Source organism: Mobula hypostoma, chromosome 21 (assembly GCF_963921235.1).
Source record: "Mobula hypostoma chromosome 21, sMobHyp1.1, whole genome shotgun sequence".
Lineage (NCBI taxonomy): Eukaryota > Metazoa > Chordata > Chondrichthyes > Myliobatiformes > Myliobatidae > Mobula > Mobula hypostoma.
This window is the reverse complement of record NC_086117.1, coordinates 5,121,119-5,143,936: the sequence shown is the minus strand read 5'-3', so window position 1 is coordinate 5,143,936 and position 22,818 is coordinate 5,121,119. Positions and strand designations below refer to the sequence as shown.

Genomic DNA, 22,818 nt, shown 5'->3' with positions numbered 1-22,818 from the left:
TACTACTATTTCTTTTTACACAAATCATATCACAATGCATAAGTGCACTTATCCTCCATTACCAAATGAGATAATAGTTTAGAGGTTTGACACCTTTGCTTTCATATTAGGTGAGTTTAGATATTGTAGGTGGTCAACATAATCATTTTATTTCTGCAGTTTCATTGGTAACAATTTCTATAATAAAGCCTTCCTGGATTTATTGTTTGAATTTAACTTTATTATTGCATATTTATGGCACCTAGTTTTCCATTGCAACACAGTTGAAAATTTTTTCTAGGCCTGAAGCAGCTTCCTAACTGTATTAGCTGTATTTGTCACATGTCATCGAAACATGCAATGAAATGTATTGTTTTGCGTCAAATCAGATCAATGAAGATTGTCCTGGGCAAGTGTCGCCACACATCCAGCACCAATATAGCATGTCCAACAACTTACTAACCCTAGCCCATACATCTTTGGAACGTGAGAGGAAACTGGAGCACATAGAGGAATCCCACATGGTCACAGAGAGAATGTAGGGACTGGTGAAATCAATTCCCAATTTTACAGCTGACTGTTATGCTTCTGTGCTGCCCACATGAACCCACATGTTCATAACCACTATTAGATTATTAGTCATTAAAAAGAGCTCCAGCTTCTTCATTCGCTCCTGTTAATTATAACAGAAATTAGCGTTTAGTCTCTAACTCTTTTCTGGTGCTGCTGCTTTGCACTATCATAAGCAGACAAGCATCGTGCAGCTATGGTTTTGTCAACCTCTCAGAATTCCATTTACTTTCTTTCAAAACTGAGTCCCAATATTTACAATATTTATTTAGGTTGGAGAATTATGTAACTAGCCAAATCAATATCATCCAGTATTTTGCATGCTATAATAATTCTGTAGGGATAGGTACTCTTCTAAAATGAAATTAAAATACATTATTTGTAAAGATAAATAATTCAACTGTGCCATGACAGCCACCGATGACTGTCTATTCCATTCTATTATCTTCAACCTGGCTGCAAAGCATCAGTGTCAACAGAAGTATATTGCAAGATCAATGTCAAAGTTGTCAAGAACAGCTCTTTATGGGGCCTTGACAGCATCTCATGTCTCAGCCTGCAGAAGTGCTCAAGATAATGGACTGCTCTGAATTCCAGCATAATTTGCACATACAGGGAGGCCCTTGGTTTTCTACCTAGAGAAACTAGAACTGCTTTGGTAACAATGACAAGAAGATTGAAGAGCTAATTAAATACAAACATGAGGATTCCTTGCACTGGAGTTGCACCTTCATTCAAAAGAAGTGAACAGCTTCAAATGCACCTGAGGGCAGAAGTTCAGCAGAAGACCCATCATTTAAAGTACAGGTAATGATGAAGAATGCTCAGTAGGCTCAGCAAATTGCTGACAGTCATGGCATAAGAGCCATCTACAGCATAAACAGCAAGGCCCCACCCCACTGACGGTCAATAACAGGTGGTTGTGTCAGCTCAGAAAGAACACAGGACTAGTCAGTGCCTGATTAAAGAAACCCTTCAAAGACCACTTCAGCCATGATTCTGTTGTTGACTCCATCCTACAGCAATCTGTTTGGGCCAGCATTGCTGCCACTTCTAAAAGCCATATCCCAATTGACAATTTAGAAGGTGTCAGGAACAAACGGTAACCCTGATGAAATCCTAAAATTCAATGCAGCAGAGCTTCAGTCACAAAGCTGCAATTGCGCTAGCTATATCTGGGAAGAAGGGGATTCACCATTGCTACCACAATTGTATTAATTTTCTACAAAGGTGTCTCCCTGCTGTCTGGCACAGGGAAGATCTTCACCAGGGTGTTCCTCAATCATCTTCTCCTAGTGGTCAAAGAACTGCTCCTAGAATTCCATTGTGGATACTGTTCACCTAGAGGGCATGATCTCCACATGGCAGATCCAAGAAAAGTACATGAAGTAGCCCCAGCCACTATACGTAGCTGCTTTTTGACATCAGTAAAGTCTTTGATTCCATCAATCAGAAGGGATGTGGAACACTCCTCAAATTTAACTGCCCACAGAAACTCATCTCCATCCTAGGTAACATAAAGACATGATGCTAATCAATGGAACCCCATTTCAAGTAAGGATATGTCATTGCCCTAATGCTTTTCTCAGTCTACATTGCACTTTACCTCCAATAAACTACTCATGGGAATGGAACTAATCCTCAGAGCTAATGCGCAACGCGCAACTGTTCAACTTGGGCAAATGCACCCAGCACCAAAGTCACTTGAACTTCAGTCGTTGAACTCCAGGACATATAGTAGATGATGCATGAATTTGGCTGAACTCCAAAATACCATCAACATCATCACAGAAGTTACGAGCAGATATGCCTTACATTCAACACCTGCAAATCCAAGGTCCTCCGCTACCTTTTCCGACTGCATTTTGGGGGCCACATCTCAGTGAAGCCTTCAGTGCATCAGCATCAATTCTGGTAGATTAAGGAAGAGGCACAAAACTTACAGTCTACTGGACTGATTTCCAATGTGCTTCTCTGTGGGCTACAGGGATTTGTGCCAGTGTTGCTCTTAAATATTTTCTTTTTGAATACTTTCATGGCAATCTGCAGCATGTAAATTTCTTCTTAACAACAGACTATGAAATTGCATCAGTGATCTTCAGATCTCACGTTCGGTGATTAAAGGTAGAGCAGTTAAATGTGGACTCTTAAGGCATGGCGTGTTTAAGGGTTAACGCCAAGCCAAGGCTGAAAACGTGGCAGGAGAGGTGGGATTCAAACTAGGCTGAAGTGCAAAGAGATGGAGCCTCCTCTGCCTACCATCTTGTTAGCAAATATACAGTCACTTGAAAATAAAATTGACAATCTCAGGGCAAGGTTGCTGTATCAGAGGCAGATGAGGCAGATCTCAGCCAGGTTTTCAGTTTCCCTCCTTAATGCTGATTCACTCCACAGGGCTTGATACAGCCCATAGCAGTGGTGTCAACAGCAAACTTGTATATGGTTTTGGAGCTATACTTAGCCACACAGTCGTAGGTGTAGAGTAGAGCAGGGGGCTAAGTACACATCGCTGTGGACCACTGCGAAGGATGTATGACAGCACATCCTGTTCCTCTGGAGTTAGTCAAGGTTCGGCATGTCATCGAAAACCTTGGCAAACTTTTATAGATGTGTGATGGAAAGTGTGCTGACAGGCTGCATAACAGCCTGGTATGGGAACATCAATGCCTTTGAGCAGAAAATCCTATAAAAGGTAGTGGATTCGGCCCAAACATCATGGGTAAAACCACCCCCCCCAACCATTGAGCACATCTACATGAAACGCTGGCGTAGGAAAGCAGCATCCATCATCAGAGTTCCTCACCACCCAGGCCATACTGTTTTCTCACTGCTGCCAGCAGGTAGAAGGTACAGATGCCTCAGGAGTTGCACCACCAGGTTCAAGAACAGTTACTACCCCTCAAACATCAGGCTCTTGAACAAAAGGGTATAGCTATGCTCAATTAAGGATTCTGTTATTTTGTTATTTCATGCTCGTTATTTATTACTATTTATTTACATCATGCATTTGCACAGTTAGGTTACAGTTAACAGTTCCTGATGTTTTCAGTTTACAGAACCTGTTACTGTTATAGTTACTGTTCTATAGATTTGCTAGGTCATAGAAAAATACAAGACAGGAGACAACCTTTAGCCCATCTAGACCGTGCTGAACTATTTAAACTCCTTACTCCCCTCAAACTGCACCCGGACCATAGCTCTCCATACCCCTACCATCCATGTACCTATCCAAACTTCTCTTAAATATTGAAATCGAAGTTAAATGCCCCACTTGTGCTGGCAACTCGTTCCACACTCTCAGGACCATCTGAGTGAAGAAGCTTCCCCTAATGCTTCCCTTAAACTTTTCACATTTCACCCTTAACCCATGACCTCTAGTTGTAGTCCTACCCGATCTCAGTGGAAAAAGCCTGCTTGCATTTACTCTATCTATAGCCCTCATAATTTTGTATACCTCCATCAAATCTCCCCTCAATCTTCTACGTTCCAAGGAATAAAGTCCTAGCCTATTCAATCTTTTCTCCAGTCCCGGCAACACCCTTATTAATTTTCTCTGTACTCTTTCAACCTTATTTACATTTTTTCCTGTAAGTAGGTGACCAGAACTGCACAGAATACTAAAATTAGGCCTCACCAACATCTTGTACAACTGCAACATAACATCCCTTATTCTGTACTCAATACATCGATTCATGAAGGATAGTGTGCCAGAAGCTTTCTTTACGACCCTATTTACCTATGATGTCACTTTCAATGAACTAGGCACCTGTATTCCCAGCAACACACATCAAAGTTGCTGGTGAACGCAGCAGGCCAGGCAGCATCTCTAGGAAGAGGTACAGTCGACGTTTCAGGCCGAGACCCTTCGTCAGGACTAACTGAAGGAAGAGTTAGTAAGAGATTTGAAAGTGATTTGAAAGAGATTTCAAATCTCTTACTAACTCTTCCTTCAGTTAGTCCTGACGAAGGGTCTCGGCCTGAAACGTCGACTGTACCTCTTCCTAGAGATGCTGCCTGGCCTGCTGCATTCACCAGCAACTTTGATGTGTGTTGCTTGAATTTCCAGCATCTGCAGAATTCCTGTTGTTTACCTGTATTCCCAGGTCCCCTTGTTCTACCACACTGCTTGGTACCCTACTGTTCACTGTGTACGACCTACCCTGATTGGTCCTACCAAAATACAACACCTTGCATTTGTCTGCATTAAATTCCATCCACCATTTTTCACCCTGTTTTTCCAGCTGGTGCAGATCCCACTGCAGGCTCTGATAGTCTTCCCCGCTGTCCACTACGGTCCCAATCTTGGTGACATCTGCAAAATGTGCTGATCTGGTTAACCGCATTATCGTCAAACAACAATGGACCCAGCACCAATCCCTGCGGCACTCCACTAGTTGCAGTCCTTCAGTCAGAGAGCCAACTATCACTCTTCTGCCACAATTTATTTTTAGAGCCTTTCTTAAACTGTGGAACAACATTAGCTATCCTCCATTCCTCCAGTTCCTCGCCTGTCACTAAGGATGATTTAAATATCATTGTTAGGGCAATTTCTACACCTACCTCCCAAAAAGTCCAAGGGAACACTTGTCAGGCCCTGAGGATTTGTCCACCTTGGTTTGCCTCAAGACAACAAACACCTCCTCCTCTGTAATCTGTACAGGGTCCATGACCTCGTTGTTGCTTTTGCTCATTTCTATAGACTTTGCTTCCAGCTCCCGAGTAAATACAGATGTAAAAAATCCATTTAAGATCTCCCCCCATCTCTTTTGACTCCATAGATAGATTACTATTCTGATCTTCCAGAAGACCAATTTTCTCCCTTGCAGTAGTATTGCTCTTAACATATCTTCAGAATTCCTTAGGATTCTCCTTCACCTTGTCTGCTGGGGCAACCTCATGTCTTTTAGCCCTTCTGATTTCTTAAGTGTTTTCTTGCATTTCTTATACTCCATAAGTACCTAATTTGTTCCAACCTGCCTATATCTGCTATGCACCTCCTTTTTTTTTCTTAATCGTGTCTCAATTTCACTTGAAAAATAAGATTTCCTAAACCTGTTATCTTTCCCTTTATTCTTACAGGCACATACAAATTTAGTACTCTGACTTTTCACTTACCAAGTACACCTTTGCCAGAAAACAGCCTGTTCTATTCCAGACTTGCCAGATCCTTACTGATACCATCAAAACGAGTTGTTCTCCTATTCAGAATCTCAGCCCCTGGACCAGACCTATCTTTTTGCATATTTACTTTAAAATTAATGGCATTATGATCACTAGATGCAAAGTGTTATCCTACACAAACTTCTGTCGCATGCCCTCTCTCATTCCCTAATAGGAGAACGAGTATTACACACTCTCTTGGGACTCCATTGTACTGATTAACGAAATTTTCCTGAACACATTTGACAAACTCTATCCCATCTAGTCCTTTTATAGTATGGGAGTCCCAGTAAATATGAGGAAAGTTACAATCATCTACTAGAACAACCTTATGTTTCTTGCAACAGTCTGTGATCTCTCTACAAATTTGTTCTTCTAAATCCTGTGGACTGTTGGGTGTCCATAAAATATAGCCCCATTAACATAATCATACCTTTCTTATTCCTCAGTTCCACCCATAAAGCCTCACTAGTTCAGTTCTCCAGTCTGTCCAGGCTGAGCACTGCTGTGACAATTTCCCTGACTATAAATGCCACCCATAACCTTTAATTGGTTCCACTTTCTTGTATCTAAAACCATAAGACATAGGAGCAGAATTAGACCATTTGCCTATCGAGCCTGCTTGGCCATTCAATCAGAGCTGAACCTTTTCTCCCCTCCTCTACCCCACTCTTTTTCCTTCTCCCCATAACCTTTGATGCCATGTCTAATCAAGAGCCTATCACGTTCTGCCTTAAATACACACAAAGACCTGGCCTCCAACAGCTGCCTGTGGTAACAAATTCCAAAAATTCACCACCCTCTGGCTAAAGAAATATATCCACATCCCTGTTTTTTAAATGGATGCCCCTCTATCCTGAGGTTGTGCCCTCTTGTCCTAGTCTCCCCCACCAGAGAAACATGCTTTCCATCTACTCTGTTTAGGCCTTTCAATATTCAAAAAGTTTCAATGAGATCTCCCCTCATCTTTCTAAATTCCAGCGAGTACAGATCCGGAGCTATCAAACATTCCTTGTATGATAACCCTTTCATTCCTGGAATCATCCTTGTGAACCTCCTCTGAACCCTCTACGATGTCAACACAGTTTTTCTTAGATGAGGAGCCCAAAAGCGTTCACAATACTCAAGGTGAGGCCTCGCCAGTGCCTTGTAAAGCCTCAGCATCACTTCCCTGCTCTTGTAATCTAGATCTCTTGAAATGAATGCCAACATTGCAATGCCTTCCTCACCACCAATTCTATCTGCAAGTTAAGGATAAGGTAATGGAGTACTTGGTGACACAGGACAAGATAGGACAAAGTCAACATGGGTGTTCTGCACAAGGACTCCCACCACCCACTGTATCCTCTTTATCTATCCTACTTGTAATCTTCTCAAAGAATTCCAACAGTTTCGTCAGACAAGATTTTCCCTCAAGGAAACCATGTTGACTTTGTCCTATCTTGTCCTGTGTCACCAAGTACTCCATTACCTCTTCCTTAGCAATTGACTCCAACATCTTCCCAACCACTGAGGTCAGGCCATCTGGTCTGTAACTTCCTTTCTGCTGCCTTCCTCCTTTCTTAAAGAGTGGAATGACATTTGCGATTTTTCATTCCTCTGGTTCCATGCCAGAATCCAGTGATAATTATTAATGCTTCCACAATCTCTACCGCTATCTCTTTCAGAACGCTCGGGTGCAGTTCATGTGGTCCACGTGACTTATGTACCCTTCGGTCTTTCGGCTTTTTGAGTACCACCTCTCTTGTAATAGTAACTGCACTCACTTCTCTTCCCTCGTACCCTTCAATATCTGGCGCACTGCTCGTGTCTTCCACGGTGAAGACTGATGCAAAGAACTCATTTACTTCATCTGCCATCTCCTTATGGCCCATTATTATTTCTTTGGCTTCATTTTCTAGCAGTCCTATATCCACTCTCATCTCTATAAATTTTTTACATACTTGAAAAAGTTTTTACTATCCACTTCAATATTGTTTGCAAACTTCCTTTCATATTTCATCTTTTCCCTCCTAATGCTTTTTTTAGTTGCTCTCTGTAGCTTTTTAAAAGCTTCCCAGTCCTCTATCTTCCCACAAATTTTTGCTTTGTTGTATGGCCTTTCTTTTTCTTTTATATTAGCTATGCCTTCCCTTGTTAGCCACAGTTGTACTATTTTGCCATTTGAGTATTTCTTCATTTTTGGAATCCATCTATTCTGCACCACCTTCATTTTTCCAAGAAACTCATGCCATTGCTGCTCTCCTGTCATCCCTGCCAGCAGCTCCTTACAATTTACTTTGGCCAACTGCTCTCTCATACCATTATAATTTCCTTTACTCCACTGAAGTACTGCTACGTCAGACTTTACTTTCTCCCTATCAGATTTCACGTTGAACTCAGTCATATTGTGATCACAGCTCCCTCAGGGTTCTTTTACCTTAAGCTCCCTAATCATCTTTGTTTCATCACATAACATTCAGTCCAGTATAGCTGACAAACTGCTCTAAAAAGCCATCTCATAGGCATTCAACAAGTTCACTCTCTTGAGATCCATTATCAACCTGATTTTCCCAATCAACCTGAATGTTGAAATCTCCCATGACTATCATTACATTGCCCTTTTGACACATCTTTTCTATTTCCTGTTGTAAGCTGTGGTCCACATCCCAGCTACTGTAGGGAGGCCTTTATATAACTGCCATCAGGGTCCTTTTACCCTTGTGGTTTTTTAACTCAACCCACAAGGTTTCAACATCTTCTGATCCTATTCCACATCTTTCAACTGATTTGATGCCATTCTTTACCAGCAGAGGCACACCTCTGCCTACCTTCCTATGCGTCTGATACAATGTGTGACCTTGGACATTCAGCTCCCAACTACAACCATCCTTCAATCACAATTCAGTGTAAGCCACAGCATCATACCTGACTATCTGTAACAGTGCAACAAGATTGTCCACCTTATTTCTTATACTCTGTGCATTGAGAGATAACACTTTATGTATTGTATTTGCTAGCCTGTTTGATTCTGCATTTCTAATGCACTGATACTCACCCTGCTGGCTGCAATTTTGCCCTGTCATCTGCCTGCCCTTCTTGGCAGTCTTTGCTTTTTTACTTACCCTGAGCCCCTTTACTCCTGTTCCCACCTCCCTGCCAAATTAGTTTAAACCCACCTGTGCAATATTGGACCCCCTCAGGTTCAGGTACAACCCGTCACTTTTGTACAGATCATACCTCCCCAGAAGATATCCCAATGATCCAAGGACCTGAAGCCTTACCCCCTGCACTAGCTTCTCTGCCTCGCATTAATCTGCCAAATCATCCTGATTCTACACTCACTGGCACGTGGCACAGACAACAATTCAAGTCAAGTCACTTTTTATTGTCATTTCGACCATAACTGCTGGTACAGTACACAGTAAAAAACGAGACAACATTTTTCAGGACCATGGTGCTACATGAAATAATACAAAAACTACACTGAACTATGTAAAACGGCACAAACACTACACTAGACTACAGACCTACCCAGGACTGCATAAAGTGCACTAAACAGTGCAGGCATTACTATAAATTATAAACAAGACAATAGGCACAGCAGAAATTACTACAATGGAGGTCCTGCTTCACAGCTTTCTGCCTAGCCCTCTAAATTCTCTTTTCAGAATCTATTGTCATTGGTATCAATATGTAGCAAGACATCTGTCTGCTCTCCCTCACCCTCCAAAGTGCTGTAGGCAGAATCTGAGATGTCCATGACCCTGGCATGTGGTAGGCAACTTACCATTCCAGTGCTCTGTTTACATGCACAGAATATCTTGTCTGTTCCCCTGACTATTGAGTCCCCTATCATTACCTTTGCATTCTGAACAGCAGAACACTGGAATATTGAGCTGCCAGTCCTGCCCCTGCTGCAAGCAAGTCTCACTGATAGCTACAGTAGCATAATTCCATGTGTTGATCTGTGCCCTGAGATCATCCGCCTTTCCTACAATACTTCTTGCATTAAAATGTACGCAACTCAGGACATTCAGAACATTAGTCACACCATGCTCTACCTTTCGATTCCTGACTTTGTCTGAGTCTTAACAATATCTTTGTCCAAACCTCCCCACTATCTGTTTTGGCAGATTAGAACAAAATTAGAACAGAAAAATGTCGTGATCATAGTCATGAGAAACTCTGGAAATCCAAAGCAACAAACTCAAACTGGAGGAACCCAGCAGGTCAGGCAGCATCTATGGAAGTGAATAAGTAGTCGATGTTTCGGGCCAAGACCCTTCTTCAAAAAAGGAAGGGGGAAGGCACCAGATTAAAATAGTGGAGGAAAGGGAAGGAGGATAGCTAGAAAGTAATAGGTAATTCCAGATAGATTGGAAAGGTAAGGGGCTAGAGAGGAACAAATCTGATATGAAAAGACAGTGGACCATAGGAGAAAGAGATGAAGGAGAAAGTAATAGGCAGGTGAGAAGAGGTAAGAGGCCAGAGTGGGGTATAGACGAAGAGGCAAAGGGGAGGAGAAATTGATATTCATGCTATCGGTTTGGAGGCAATTCAGACAGAATATAAAGTGTTGCTCCTCCACCTTGAGGGTGGCCTCATTGTGGCACAAGAGGAAGCCATGGACTTTAATGTTGGAACAGGAATAGGAACCGGAATTAAAATGCTTGCCCAATGGAAGTTCAGCTTTTGATGGATGGAGTGGAGGTGCTCTACAAGGTGGTCCCCCAACTTATGATGGGGCTCACCAATGTAGAGGAAGCCGCTTGGGAGCACTGGACACAATAGACAACCCAATTTGGGACCCTACTGGTCACAGTGTTGCTATACCCAGGTAGTGATTAAAATTGTGTCGGTTAGTTCAAGACTGAATGGTTAAAAAGAAGTAGCTGTTATTGAACCTGGTGTTGAAGGCCTTTAGACTTTAATACCTTCTGCCTGATGGTAGCTGCAGGAAGATAGATAGGTCCAAATAATGGGGACCTTTGATGATGGATGTTGCCTTCTTGAAGCAGTGCCTCCTATAGATATGACCAATGGTGGGGAGAGAAGTGCCTGTATTGGGTAGAGTACACTACTCTCTGCAGCTTCTTGCATTCTTGGCTTGAACATATGAACCCTGATGAAATCATAAAACTCAGTGCAACAGAGCTTCAGTCATCTTAACCGATGACAGTGTCCTCTCAGAGGCCAAATCACCTGCCCTAGTTATTCTCATTTGCAATGTTGGGCAAAAAATGTTTTCTGTATTCTGTGTCGGTTATGGGAGGACATTATCCAATGATCCATAGGTGACAAGAGAGCTCAAGGTTATGGAACCCTTAGGGAACAGTGATCACAATATGATCAAGTTCACTTTGAAATTTGAGAAGGAGAAACTAAATACCAATGTGCCGGTAATTCAGTGGAATAAAGGAAATTACAATGGCATGAGAGGGGAACTGGCCAAAGCTGGCTGGAAAGGGACAGTAGCAAGAAGGACAGCAGAGCAGCAATGGCTGGAGTTTCTGTGAAAAATGAGGGAAGTGCAAGACAGATATATTCCAAATTATAAGAAATTTTCAAATGGAAGAAGGATGGCTGACAACTGAAGTCAAAGCCAAAGTAAAAACAAAAGAGAGGGCATACAAGGAAACCAAAGCTAGTGGGAAGATGGAGGATTGGAAAACTTGCAGAAGGAAATTAAGAAGGTCATTAGGAAGGAAAAGGTGAATTATGAAAGGATGCTGGTGACTAATATCAAAGAAGATACTAAAAGATTTTTTAAGTATATAAAGGGTAAAAGAGAGTTGAGGTTAGATATAGGACCAATAGAAAATGACACTGGAGATATTGTAATGAGAGATGCAGAGGTGGCAGAGAAACTGAATGCATATTTTGCATCAGTCTTCACAGTGGAAGACATCTGCAGTATACCAGACTTTCAAGAGTGTCAGGGAAGTGAAGTAGGTGCAGTGAAAATTACGACTGAGAAGGTGCTCAGGAAGCTTAATGGTCTGAGGGTAGATAAATCTCCTGAATGCACCCTTGGGTTCAGAAGAAAGTAGCTGGAGAGATTGCAGAGGCATAAACAATGATCTTTCAAGAATAGATAGATTCTGACATTGTACTGGATGACTGGAAAATTGCAAATGTAACTCCGCTTTTTAAGAAGGGTGGGAGGCAGCAGAAAGGAAACTATAGACCTGTTAGCCTGACATCACTGGTTGGGAAGTTAGAACATAGAATAGTACAGCACAGTACAGTCCCTTTGGCCCACATTGTTGTGCCAACCCTCAAACCCTGCCTCCCATATAACGCCCCACCTTAAATTCCTCCATATACCTGTCTAGTAGTCTCTTAAATTTCACTGGTGTATCTGCCTCCACCACTGACTCAGGCAGGGTATTCCACGCACCAACCACTCTCTGAGTAAGAACCTTCCTCTAATATCCCCCTTGAACTTCCCACCCCTTACCTTAAAGCCATGTCCCCTTGTATTGAGCAGTGGTGCCCTGGGGAAGAGGCGCTGGCTATCCACTCTATCTATTCCTCTTAATATCCTGTATACCTCTATCATGTCTCCTCTCATCCTCTTTCTCTCCTAAGAGTAAAGCCCTAGCTCCCTTAATCTCTGATCATAATCCATACTCTCTAAACCAGGCAGCATCCTGGTAAACCTCCTCTGTACCCTTTCCAATGCTTCAACATCCTTCCTATAGTGAGGCGACCAGAACTGAACACAGTACTCCAAGTGTGGCCTAACCAGAGTTTTCTAGAGCTGCATCATTACATCGCGACTCTTAAACTCGATCCCTCGACTTATGAAAACTAACACCCCATAAGCTTTCTCAACTACCCTATCCACCTGTGAGGCAACTTTCAGGGATCTGTGGACATGTACCCCCAGAACCCTCTGCTCCTCCACACTACCAAGTATCCTGCCATTTACTTTGTACTCTGCCTTGGAGTTGGTCCTTCCAAAGTGTATCACCTCACACTTCTCCGGGTTGAACTCCATCTGCCAATTCTCAGCCCACTTTTGCAACCTATCAATGTCTCTCTACAATCTTTGACAATCTTCTACACTATCTACAACACCACCAACCTTTGTGTCATCTGCAAGCTTGCCAACCCACCCTTCTACCCCTACATCCAGGTCGTTAATAAAAATCACGAAAAGTAGAGGTCCCAGAACCGATCCTTGTGGGACACTACTAGTCACAACCCTCCAATCTGAATGTACTCCTTCCACCACGACCCTCTGCCTTCTGCAGGCAAGCCAATTCTGAATCCACCTGGCCAAACTTCCCTGGATCCCATGCCTTCTGACTTTCTGAATAAGCCTTTAATGTGGAACCTTGTCAAATGCCTTACTAAAATCCACATAGATCACATCCACTGCACTATCCTCATCTATATGCCTGGGCACCTCCTCAAAGAACTCTATCAGGCTTGTTAGACACGATCTGTCCTTTACAAAGCCATGCTGACTGTCCCTGATCAGACCATGATTCTCTAAGTGCCCAGAGATCCTATCTCTAAGAATCTTTTCCAACAGTTTTCCCACCACAGACGTAAGACTCACTGGTCTATAATTACCCGGACTATCCCTACTACCTTTTTTGAACAAGGGGACAACATTCGCCTCCCTCCAATCCTCTGGTACCATTCCAGTAGACAATGAGGACGTAAAGATCCTAGCCAGAGGCTCAGCAATCTCTTCCCTCGCCTCGTGGAGCAGCCTGGGGAATATTCCGTCAGGCCCCGGGGACTTAACCGTCCTAATGTATTTTAACAACTCTAACACCTCCTCTCCCTTAATATCAACATGCTCCAGAATATCAACCTCACTCATATTGTCCTCACTGTCATCAAGGCCTTGGTGAGACCACACCTGGAGTATTGTGTGCAGTTTTGGTCCCCTAATCTGAGGAAAGACATCCTTGCTATAGAGGGAGTACAAAGAAAGTTCACCAGATTGATTCCTGGGATGGCAGGACTTTCATATGAAGAAAGACTGGATGAACTGGGCTTGTACTCGTTGGAATTTAGAAGATTGAGGGGGGATCTGATTGAAACGTATAAAATCCTAAAGGGATTGGACAGGCTAGATGCAGGAAGATTGTTCCCGATGAAGTCCAGAACAAAGGATCACAGTTTGAGGATAAAGGGGAAGCCTTTTAAGACCGAGATTAGGAAAAACTTCTTCACACAGAGAGTGGTGAATCTGTGGAATTCTCTGCCACAGGAAACAGTTGAGGCCAGTTCATTGGCTATATTTAAGAGGGAGTTAGATATGGCCCTTGTGGCTACGGGGATCAGGGAGTATGGAGGGAAGGCTGGGGCGAGGTTCTGAGTTGGACGATCAGCCATGATCATAATAAATGCGGTGCAGGCTCAAAGGGCCGAATGGCCTACTCCTGCACCTATTTTCTATGTTTCTATGAACACCTAAGAGAAGTATTCATTGAGGACTTTGCTCACTTCCACAGCCACCAGGCACATCTTCCCACCTTCATCTCTAATCGGTCCTACCTTCACTCTTGTCATCCTTTTGTTCTTCATATAATTGAAGAATGCCTTGGAGTTTTCCTTTACCCTACTCACCAAGGTCTTCACATGCCCCCTTCTTGTTCTTCTCAGCCCCTTCTTAAGCTCCTTTCTTGCTACCTTATATTCCTCAATAGACCCATCTGATCCTTGCTTCCTAAACCTCATGTATGCTGCCTTCTTCCACCTGACTAGATTTTTCACCTAACTTGTCACCCATGGTTCCTTCACCCTACCATTCTTTATCTTTCTCACTGGGACAAATTTTTCCCTAACATCCTGCAAGAGATTTCTAAACATTGACCACATGGCCATAGTACATTTCCCTGCAAAAACATTATCCCAATTCACACCCGCAAGTTCTAGCCTTATTGCTTCATAATTTGCCCTTCCCCAGTTAAAAATTTTCCTGTCCTCTCTGATTCTATCCTTTTCCATGATAATGCTGAAGGCCAGGGAGCAGTGGTCGCTGTCCCCCCGATGCTCACCCACTGAGCGATCAGTGACCTGACCCGGTTCGTTACCTAATACTAGATCTAGTATGGCATTCCCCCGAGTCGGCCTGTCAACATACTGTGACAGGAATCTGTCCTGGACACACTTAACAAACTCTGCCCTGTCTAAACCCTTGTAACTAATCAGGTGCCAATCAATATTAGGGAAGTTAAAGTCACCCATGATAACAACCCTGTTATTTTTGTACCTTTCCAAAATCTGCCTCCCAATCTGCTCCTCAGTATCTCTGCTGCTACCAGGGGGCCTATAGAATACCCCCAGTAGAGTAACTGCCCCCTTCCTGTTCCTGACTTCCACCCATACTGACTCTAAAGAGGATCCTGCTACATTACCCACCCTTTCTGTAGCTGTAATAGTATCCCTGACCAGTAATGCCACCCCTCCTTCCCTTCCCCCCCCATCCCTTTTAAAGCACTGAAATCCATTCCTGCCCTGGTGCCAGCCAAATCTCTGTAATGGCCACTACATCATAATTGCATGTATGTATCCAAGCTCTCAGTTCATCACCTTTGTTCCTGATGCTTCTTGCATTGAAGTACACACACTTTAGCCCTTCTACCTTCCTACCTTTACACCTTTTATTCTGCTTTTCTTTCCTCAAAGCCTCTCTATATGTTAGATCTGGCTTACTCCATGCGCTTCTTCCACTGTTCTTATCGCTCTGGATCCCATCCCCCTTGCAAATTAGTTTAAACCCTCCCGAACCATGCTAGCAAACCTACCTGCAAGGATATTGCTCCCCCTCGAGTTTAGGTGCAGCCCATCCAATCTGTACAGGTCCCACCTTCCCCAGAAGTTGTTGGAATTGATTGTTAGGAATTAGATTACGGAGTACCTGGAGGCACAATACAAGGTAGGGCAAAGTCAGTATGGTTTCCTGAAAGAAAAATCCTGCTGACTAACCTACTGTAATTTTTTGAGAAAATTACAAGCAGGGTAGGCAAAGAAGATGCAGTAGATGTGGTGTATTTGGATTTTCAACAGGCCTTTGACAAGATGCAGCACATACGGCTGCTTAGCAAGATAAGAGCCTATGGAATTGACGGGAAAATTACTAGCATGGGTGGAACATTGGCTGATCAGCAGAAAACAGATAGTGGGAATAAAGGGGCCCTATTCTGGCTGGCTGCCAGTTACCAGTGGGTCAGTGTTGGGACAGCTGCTTTTTACGATGTATGTCAATGATTTGGACTGTGAGATTAATGGATTTGTGGCTAATTTTGCCGATGATACAAAGATAGGTGGAGGAGCAGGTAGTGTTGAGGAATTAGAGAGCCTGCTGAGAGACTTAGGTAGTTTAGTGGAATGTGCAAAGAAGTGGCAAATGAAGTACAAAGTTGGAAAGTGTATGGTCATGCATTTTGGTGGAAGGAATAAATGAGCAGACTATTATTTAGATGGAGAGAGAATTGCAGAGATGCAAAGGGACTTGAGAGTCCTTGTGCTGGATACTTTAAAAATTAATCTCCAGGTTGAGTCAGTAGTGAAGAAAGCAAATGCATTTGGCATTCATTTGTAGAGGTATAGAATATAAGAGCAAGGATGTGATGTTGAGGGTCTGTAAGGCACTCGTGAATCCACACTTGGAGTATTGTGTGCAGTTTTGGTCTCCTTAATTTAGAAAGGATATACTGACATTGGAGAGGGTTCAGAGAAGATTCACGAGAATGATTCCAGGAATGAAAGGGTTAACATATGAGGAACATCTGGCAGCTCTTGGCCTGTATTCCCTGGAGTTCCGTAGAATAAGGGGGGGATCTCACAGAGACATTCTTTATGTTAAAAGGTGAATAGGTTAGATATGGCAAAGTTATTTCCCATGGTAGGGGAGTCTAGGACAAGAGGGCACAACTTTGGGATTGAAGGACGTCATTTAGAATAGAGATGTGGGAGAAATTACTTTAATCAGAGGGTGGTAAATCTGTGGAATTTGTTGCCACCAGTGGCTGTGGAGACCAAGTCATTGGGTGCATTTAAGGCAGAGATAGATAGGTTCCTGATTAGCCAGGGCATCAAAGGGTATGGGGAGAAGGCAGGAGAGTGGGGATGACTGGAAGAATTGGATCAGCCCATAATTGTATGGCAGAACAGACTGGATGGGCTGAATGGGCTACTTCTCCTATATCTTATGGTCTTATTATTCAGACGTGCTCAAAGATTGATTGAACAAATGTCACAGCTCCACTAACTGCTAGAAGCCTCTTCCCCATGACCACTCAGTGTAGCAGGAATATTCTACTTGGTATTAACAACCTCAAGGCCATGAAGGGGAGCACACAGATGTGTTGTATGAGTGATGGGACCGGGTTACTATTTCATAGGCTATTCTTCCCACCTCATCAGATACCTTGCCCATCTCTGGTAGAGTTTGCAGATCACACATTGACTTTATTCACCATTTCAGGACTCACAGCACTGGAGTAGAAACAGGTCATCATCAGTCTAATGGGAAACTGTAAGAAGAATGGTAATCAGTATTTAAATTACCTTTTAGGGGAAAAAAGTACCTTTACCTGTAATATTAGGACATGCAATTGTGCCTATAATAATTAACATCTGGGGGAAGTCCTCTTGGAAGATGAAATCACTTTTTTAATGTTGTGAAATTTGTTTTATATTGGGGGAATAATATTTAGCTGGTCATAAATTTTTGAAATAGCTTGCTATAGCTGAAGATTTGCACTTTTAAAGTGCAGTTATCATCCTGAGAGGATTTTTCCATTGTTATTTGTTAGTAATATATAAACAAACATTCACTGGCTAAGTACTGATGAATGACCTTTGTATTGAAGTATGTAGATGTGGGGAAGAGCTATTAAATTTTGGATTGTCTATTTTGTGTTTCTGATACCTTTTAGAAACTAACAGAAGAAAAATATGAAGTTGAAAAATGCACAGAAGAGGCAGCCATCATTGTGCAAAATACTAAAGAACCTAAGTTGACACTGAAAATTGTTCTCAGTTCACCAGCAGTCAGGGATGAAGTGGAAAAGAAACAAGATGGAGGTATATTGATCGCCGTTTTCATATATATTACTGTTTTATACTTGCTGTAAGACTTCTGTGGTCTTGCAGAGCAGGTGTAAACACAAATTGAAAATAAATTTTGTAGTTTCAGGGCTTAGCTGGAGAAAATCTTTGAATCTTTTCCTTTTTAAATAATGAAAAGCAGAAGGTTCTTTATCCAGAGTTTCAAAGATAATTTCAAACAAAAAAGGGATATATAGATAATATTTAGAGGGAATTAAGTAAAATTATTGATTATTTGTATATACAAACTTTTTGGAATTTTTAGCTGTATAATTAATTACCTGTCTACTGCATGCTCACAGAACTTGTTCTGACCACAGAAGTGTCCTAAGATGTTGCAAATATGTTAAGTATACATGGCCCCATCTCAGTGTTGCAAAAAATATATAAAATGTACTTCTAGGTCCAACTGCGAAATGTGTCAAATTATAATCATATTTAAAATATTGTAGTGGTTAATTTTTTTATTTGTGTATGTGGGGCAGTTGCAACTTTTAACCAATTCTTCTGACGAACCATTACTAGTACTTGTATTCAATGGTTTGAGCATTGCACCCCATCACAGTTGTTTTAGTCCTAACCACAGATTGTCAAATTTTGTAAGATGTCAGTGGATTGAAAGTACTTAATGTGATGTGGTCTTACAACTCAGCAGTTTAATTTAAATAGTACCAGCATCCTTCTAACCAACACACGCAAAATGCTGGAAGAACTCAGCAACCCAGGTAGCATCTGAAGGGTCTTGGCCTGATACATTGACTGTACTCTTTTCTGTAGATGCTGCCTGGCCTGCTGAGTTCCTCCAGCATTTTGTGTGTGTTGCTTGGATTTCCAACATCTGCAAATTTTCTCTTGTTTGTGTCAGCATCCTTCTACCTTTTTTGAAAAATAAGGTGGAATTGCACTCATGAGATTGGCTCATTCTGCTTGGCAAGCATGTGTGAGTTTTCAAATTACACTGTTCTTATGAGTGCAACTTTGGAAAAACAAGGATTAAAACCTCAAAGGGTATTCAATGTCCATTTATTTGAAATGCATTGAATTTGTTAACAGCACTGAGATTGGGAAAAGAACAATAGCTGGTCAGAATAAAATAGTGTTAATTTTTTTATTGTTTACTTATAGGCTTTCATTTTGGTTAGTCTGCAAAGCGTGTCAATGATAGTTTATGAGTCTTACTGGACAATGTCAGACCTTTGACCAACTGGCCGCTCTCTGTCATGGGAATGGAGGCAGCTGTGCCCACCTGGGCAGGAGGGGACTCCCTGTTGCTGTTCTCCCTATTTCTAGACTTGCTACAAGTCCCTTCAGTAATTTAATACTGTTCAGCAAGAAATTGTGGTATAAAACAATGCACGGTATTTTGAAATAAGCTCCATTGGTAACAGCCAGCTGATTTATATATTTAATAATTGCCAACTGGAATTTCCTGCCTCACAGTATGCTATATAGTCACTAATCAGCACTCAAAGCAACGTTAGCTGAAGGGAACTTACTCAGCTGTGTACATTTTGTCTTACTTGAATGATTCATGTGCATTCATGCCCTGCTCTCTACAATCTCGGTGTTTGGTTGAGGGAAGAGGGTAGGGGTAAGGGAGAGGGTGGGGGATGCTGTGGTTTGGTGATAAATCTTCATGTTGCTTGTGCTATTGCATATTATTTTTAAATACTTGAGATGAGCAGGTTCTTGACACCCACCATGTGACTTACAATGACAGGGTTTGAAATAAATGTATTGACCACACATAGAATTTTAGCTTTATTTTCAGTTAGTTATATTACAATTTTTTTCTTGACCAAGACTTTTAAGTTTGTTCTTTCATCATTTGAAATGTCAAATTTATAGACCCCAATATTGATGGCGATTTGGTTCAGTCTGCCCGAAATGTGGATTCTGTGTCAGTAATCTTTGCAGTGGGTATATGCATCATTTTCTCTGACTAAGTGAATCTACCAGCTCTCTTTTTGACCAAAACTGATTTCATATATAGTGGATTTGATTTGTTGGCACTATAAGCCATGGAGCAATCTGCTTATTTAAACTACTTCAATTTCTACATTAGAAGCTTACGTTCATTTCAAACTCAAAATTGTACAGGGCATGAAGTGAATACATGAGTGTTGTTAAAAGGGACTTTGGTGCAAGTCTACCCCATTCACTGCCTGCTCTTTGTCCCCTATCCTTATCTTTTTTTCCGTAGAACTTGCATGTAAAAGATGACTGACTGCAAAAAAAAAAGTAATCTTCTATGTTTGGATAGAGGTGCCCTTTAATGTAATCAAATACATGCCAAAAACTGTTTAAACAAATTGAAAATTTCCAGTAAACACCATGTTAATACCCGAGAGCATCAGAATTACGTGAAACTATATTTAAGTTTAGAAATAAAATAATTTAAAATAATGAAATATCTTGGTGATGTTGATGTGAGATTTTGTAACCAGGTTCATTGTAACAGAATTACGTTAATGAAAATTTGCCCCTGCAGACAGTCATCCTTTATGCTGTCTAATCCAATGTTTTAGACTATTAACCACCCATCTACAGCAATTTATCTTTGTATCCCTTGTGTAAGAAATATTGTACTTTATGGCAGATGTTTTTGATGCTTTTCAAGGCAGAAACTCCAGTTGTTGGAAATACCTGAAACCATTGTCATCTTATACAAATTTCATTAGGGGTTAACTGCCATAATAAGTTTCTGTTACATTTTAATACCTTTGTTGTAGGTGCCAAATTCATTCATATGATCATAAGTGGCTGAAAGTTTTGGTGAAAATTTTGTTGGAGAACAAGTTATTGCATAGATGGCACTTGCACAAGGAGTTAAAATGATAGGGCCATACATGGTTAATTTCTGGTTTCCTGGGTCTTCAACATCATGGAAGGTTGAAATTGGAGTAGAACTTAAATGTGTAATTACATGAGCTCTTACAGTTCTGATCTGCTAAAGCTGAGAGATCAGTGGGATTGGATGCAAGTTGACCTAAATGTTTGGAAGCAGGTACGATTTACTTTTCATTACAATTCACTGTTTTAGTTTCAGAATTGCCCAGAAAACCAGAAATTAAAGAGGCCTGGTTAACAGTCAACAAAAGTATCTGCTGTGTGGTATAATTTGTTGTGTTCTGCATTTTAAATAAGTCTCAGAATCATATTCTCTGCAGTTGATATGCCATTGATTCGTATCCCGAATGAATGCCTTTTGCTTCTGTCTCACATGTTCACGTTACTGTAAATGGCTGTTGTAGTAACCACAATGCACTATTAAACCATTAAAATTTCTGGGAGCCTTGTTTGCCTAGGATGCTGCCACTCCCTAGTACTGAATGACAGAAACCCCTTGGTCAAACTGTATCTGTCTTCTTATTCCATTCACCAGTAGAAAATTTTGCGATGAAAGATCCAGCGGACTTATTGGACAGGCAGAAATGCCTAAACGCCTTGGCGTCTCTGCGACATGCCAAATGGTTTCAGGTTGGCTACTTGTTCTTACCTTGTTGTTATTGTAGCCTTATGAGGGTTAAATGTTAAAAACATTTGTTATATTAAAACATTGAATGTTATTAATTTGTTCGTAGCTTTGGTATTTTGCGCAGTTTAAGCTCAGTCAGTTTACTATATTAGGTAGTTAGTTTCCTTTTACTAGTTATCATGAGGCTACAAAAGCAATTGTTAAAACTTTATACTTTCTTGTACATGAAATCTTCCATTCTAGAGGATTTGTTCTATGTAAATATTCTGTTTTGTTTGCATGGTAATTTAATTTAAGTTATTGAGGAATGCCAAGGTGCTATGTAACATACAGTTGTGCTAAGCAGATGAGATATCACAACAATTCTGTATGTTTTAGGCAAGGGCAAATGGATTAAAGTCATGTGTAATTGTGATTCGTATTCTGCGTGATTTATGCAACAGAGTACCCACATGGGGACCATTGAAAGGATGGGTAAGTTTAAATATGGACTGTTATCTTGTCAAACCCCATGGTTCAGGTACATTAAGAATTCTGCATTTTATGCACTTCATGTCTCTTGTTCTCAAATGAAGGAGTTTTGAAAACATACAGGAAATACAATGTAAACTTCTGAATTTTTGCAAAGTGAAAACAATTTTTTAAAAAACAGAATATGAATTAATGCTAATCACTTTACATGTTAGTTAAGGCTTATTTCCCCACCATGAAAGTTTATCTCTTATTGCTAACAAACTTCACATGAATTAAACTGATATAAAAAGAATTTGTGACACATGGATATTAAATTAAGTTTGAACATCTTTCATGTAATCTAAATACAGCAGTGGTCCGCACCCTCCAGGCCGCGGACCGATACATTGCCGCAATGCATGCAGGGGTGCAGTGGTGGCCAGAACGCACCCAAAACCATCTTTAAGAAAAAAGCCGGAGATTGCCGATTGTGTCGCCTCTGACCTGGGCCGACATTTATGTGCCGGGCGGCACCTAATGAATTAGCTTGTTTATTTCGGCTTTTTTCTTAAAGATGTGCTGGGTGCATTCCGGCCACTGCTGCATTCTTCGCGGCAATGTATCAGTCCGCGGCCTGGAGGTTGGGGACCACTGAAATACAGCAAATTTGGGTTAAATGGGACACATCAGGACCAGTAGATATAGCCCAGTTAAATGCCTGCCCCAATTAGCCAAAGTTTCATGGAAATAGTTAAAAAGGTATAAAAAGATTGTTTAACTGAGTAACAAATTATGTATTTAAATTAAATGCTGAACAAATTAGATCATTACCAATAATTACTACAGTATTATAATGCTGTGTATTGGTTCTTAACAGTTATTGATGGAGGAATTCATACAGTGTACGCTGTCATATTATTTTGATTGACCATAAATGAACAAAATCAGCATAGACAGCTAGTGCAGATAATGGACCACCCTCATACAATGCTTTCAACAATTGCATCTTCCAAACCTTCATTTTCATTGTAACATTCAAGATGTTTGTCGATACCTTCAAGTTCTTTGTAATTCCTAACTTGCTGAGGTAATGAATTTGTTTCATTTTCACTCAA

The 22,818-nt window shown here is 41.3% G+C and overlaps 1 protein-coding gene across 5 annotated transcripts in view; it reads left to right on the top strand.

Annotated features, from left to right (window-relative positions):
- Positions 1–22,818, top strand: part of strbp (spermatid perinuclear RNA binding protein) — a 287,597-nt gene that overhangs the window by 158,224 nt on the left and 106,555 nt on the right. For 3 of the 5 annotated variants that reach the window (XM_063073345.1, XM_063073346.1, XM_063073348.1), the window contains 3 exons: positions 17,601–17,748; positions 21,158–21,252; positions 21,629–21,724. In XM_063073345.1, the coding sequence (XP_062929415.1) occupies positions 17,601–17,748; positions 21,158–21,252; positions 21,629–21,724 (339 nt within the window). The remainder of the gene's footprint in view (positions 1–17,600; positions 17,749–21,157; positions 21,253–21,628; positions 21,725–22,818) is intronic. The other 2 variants (XM_063073349.1, XM_063073347.1) reach the window with 1 other exon arrangement.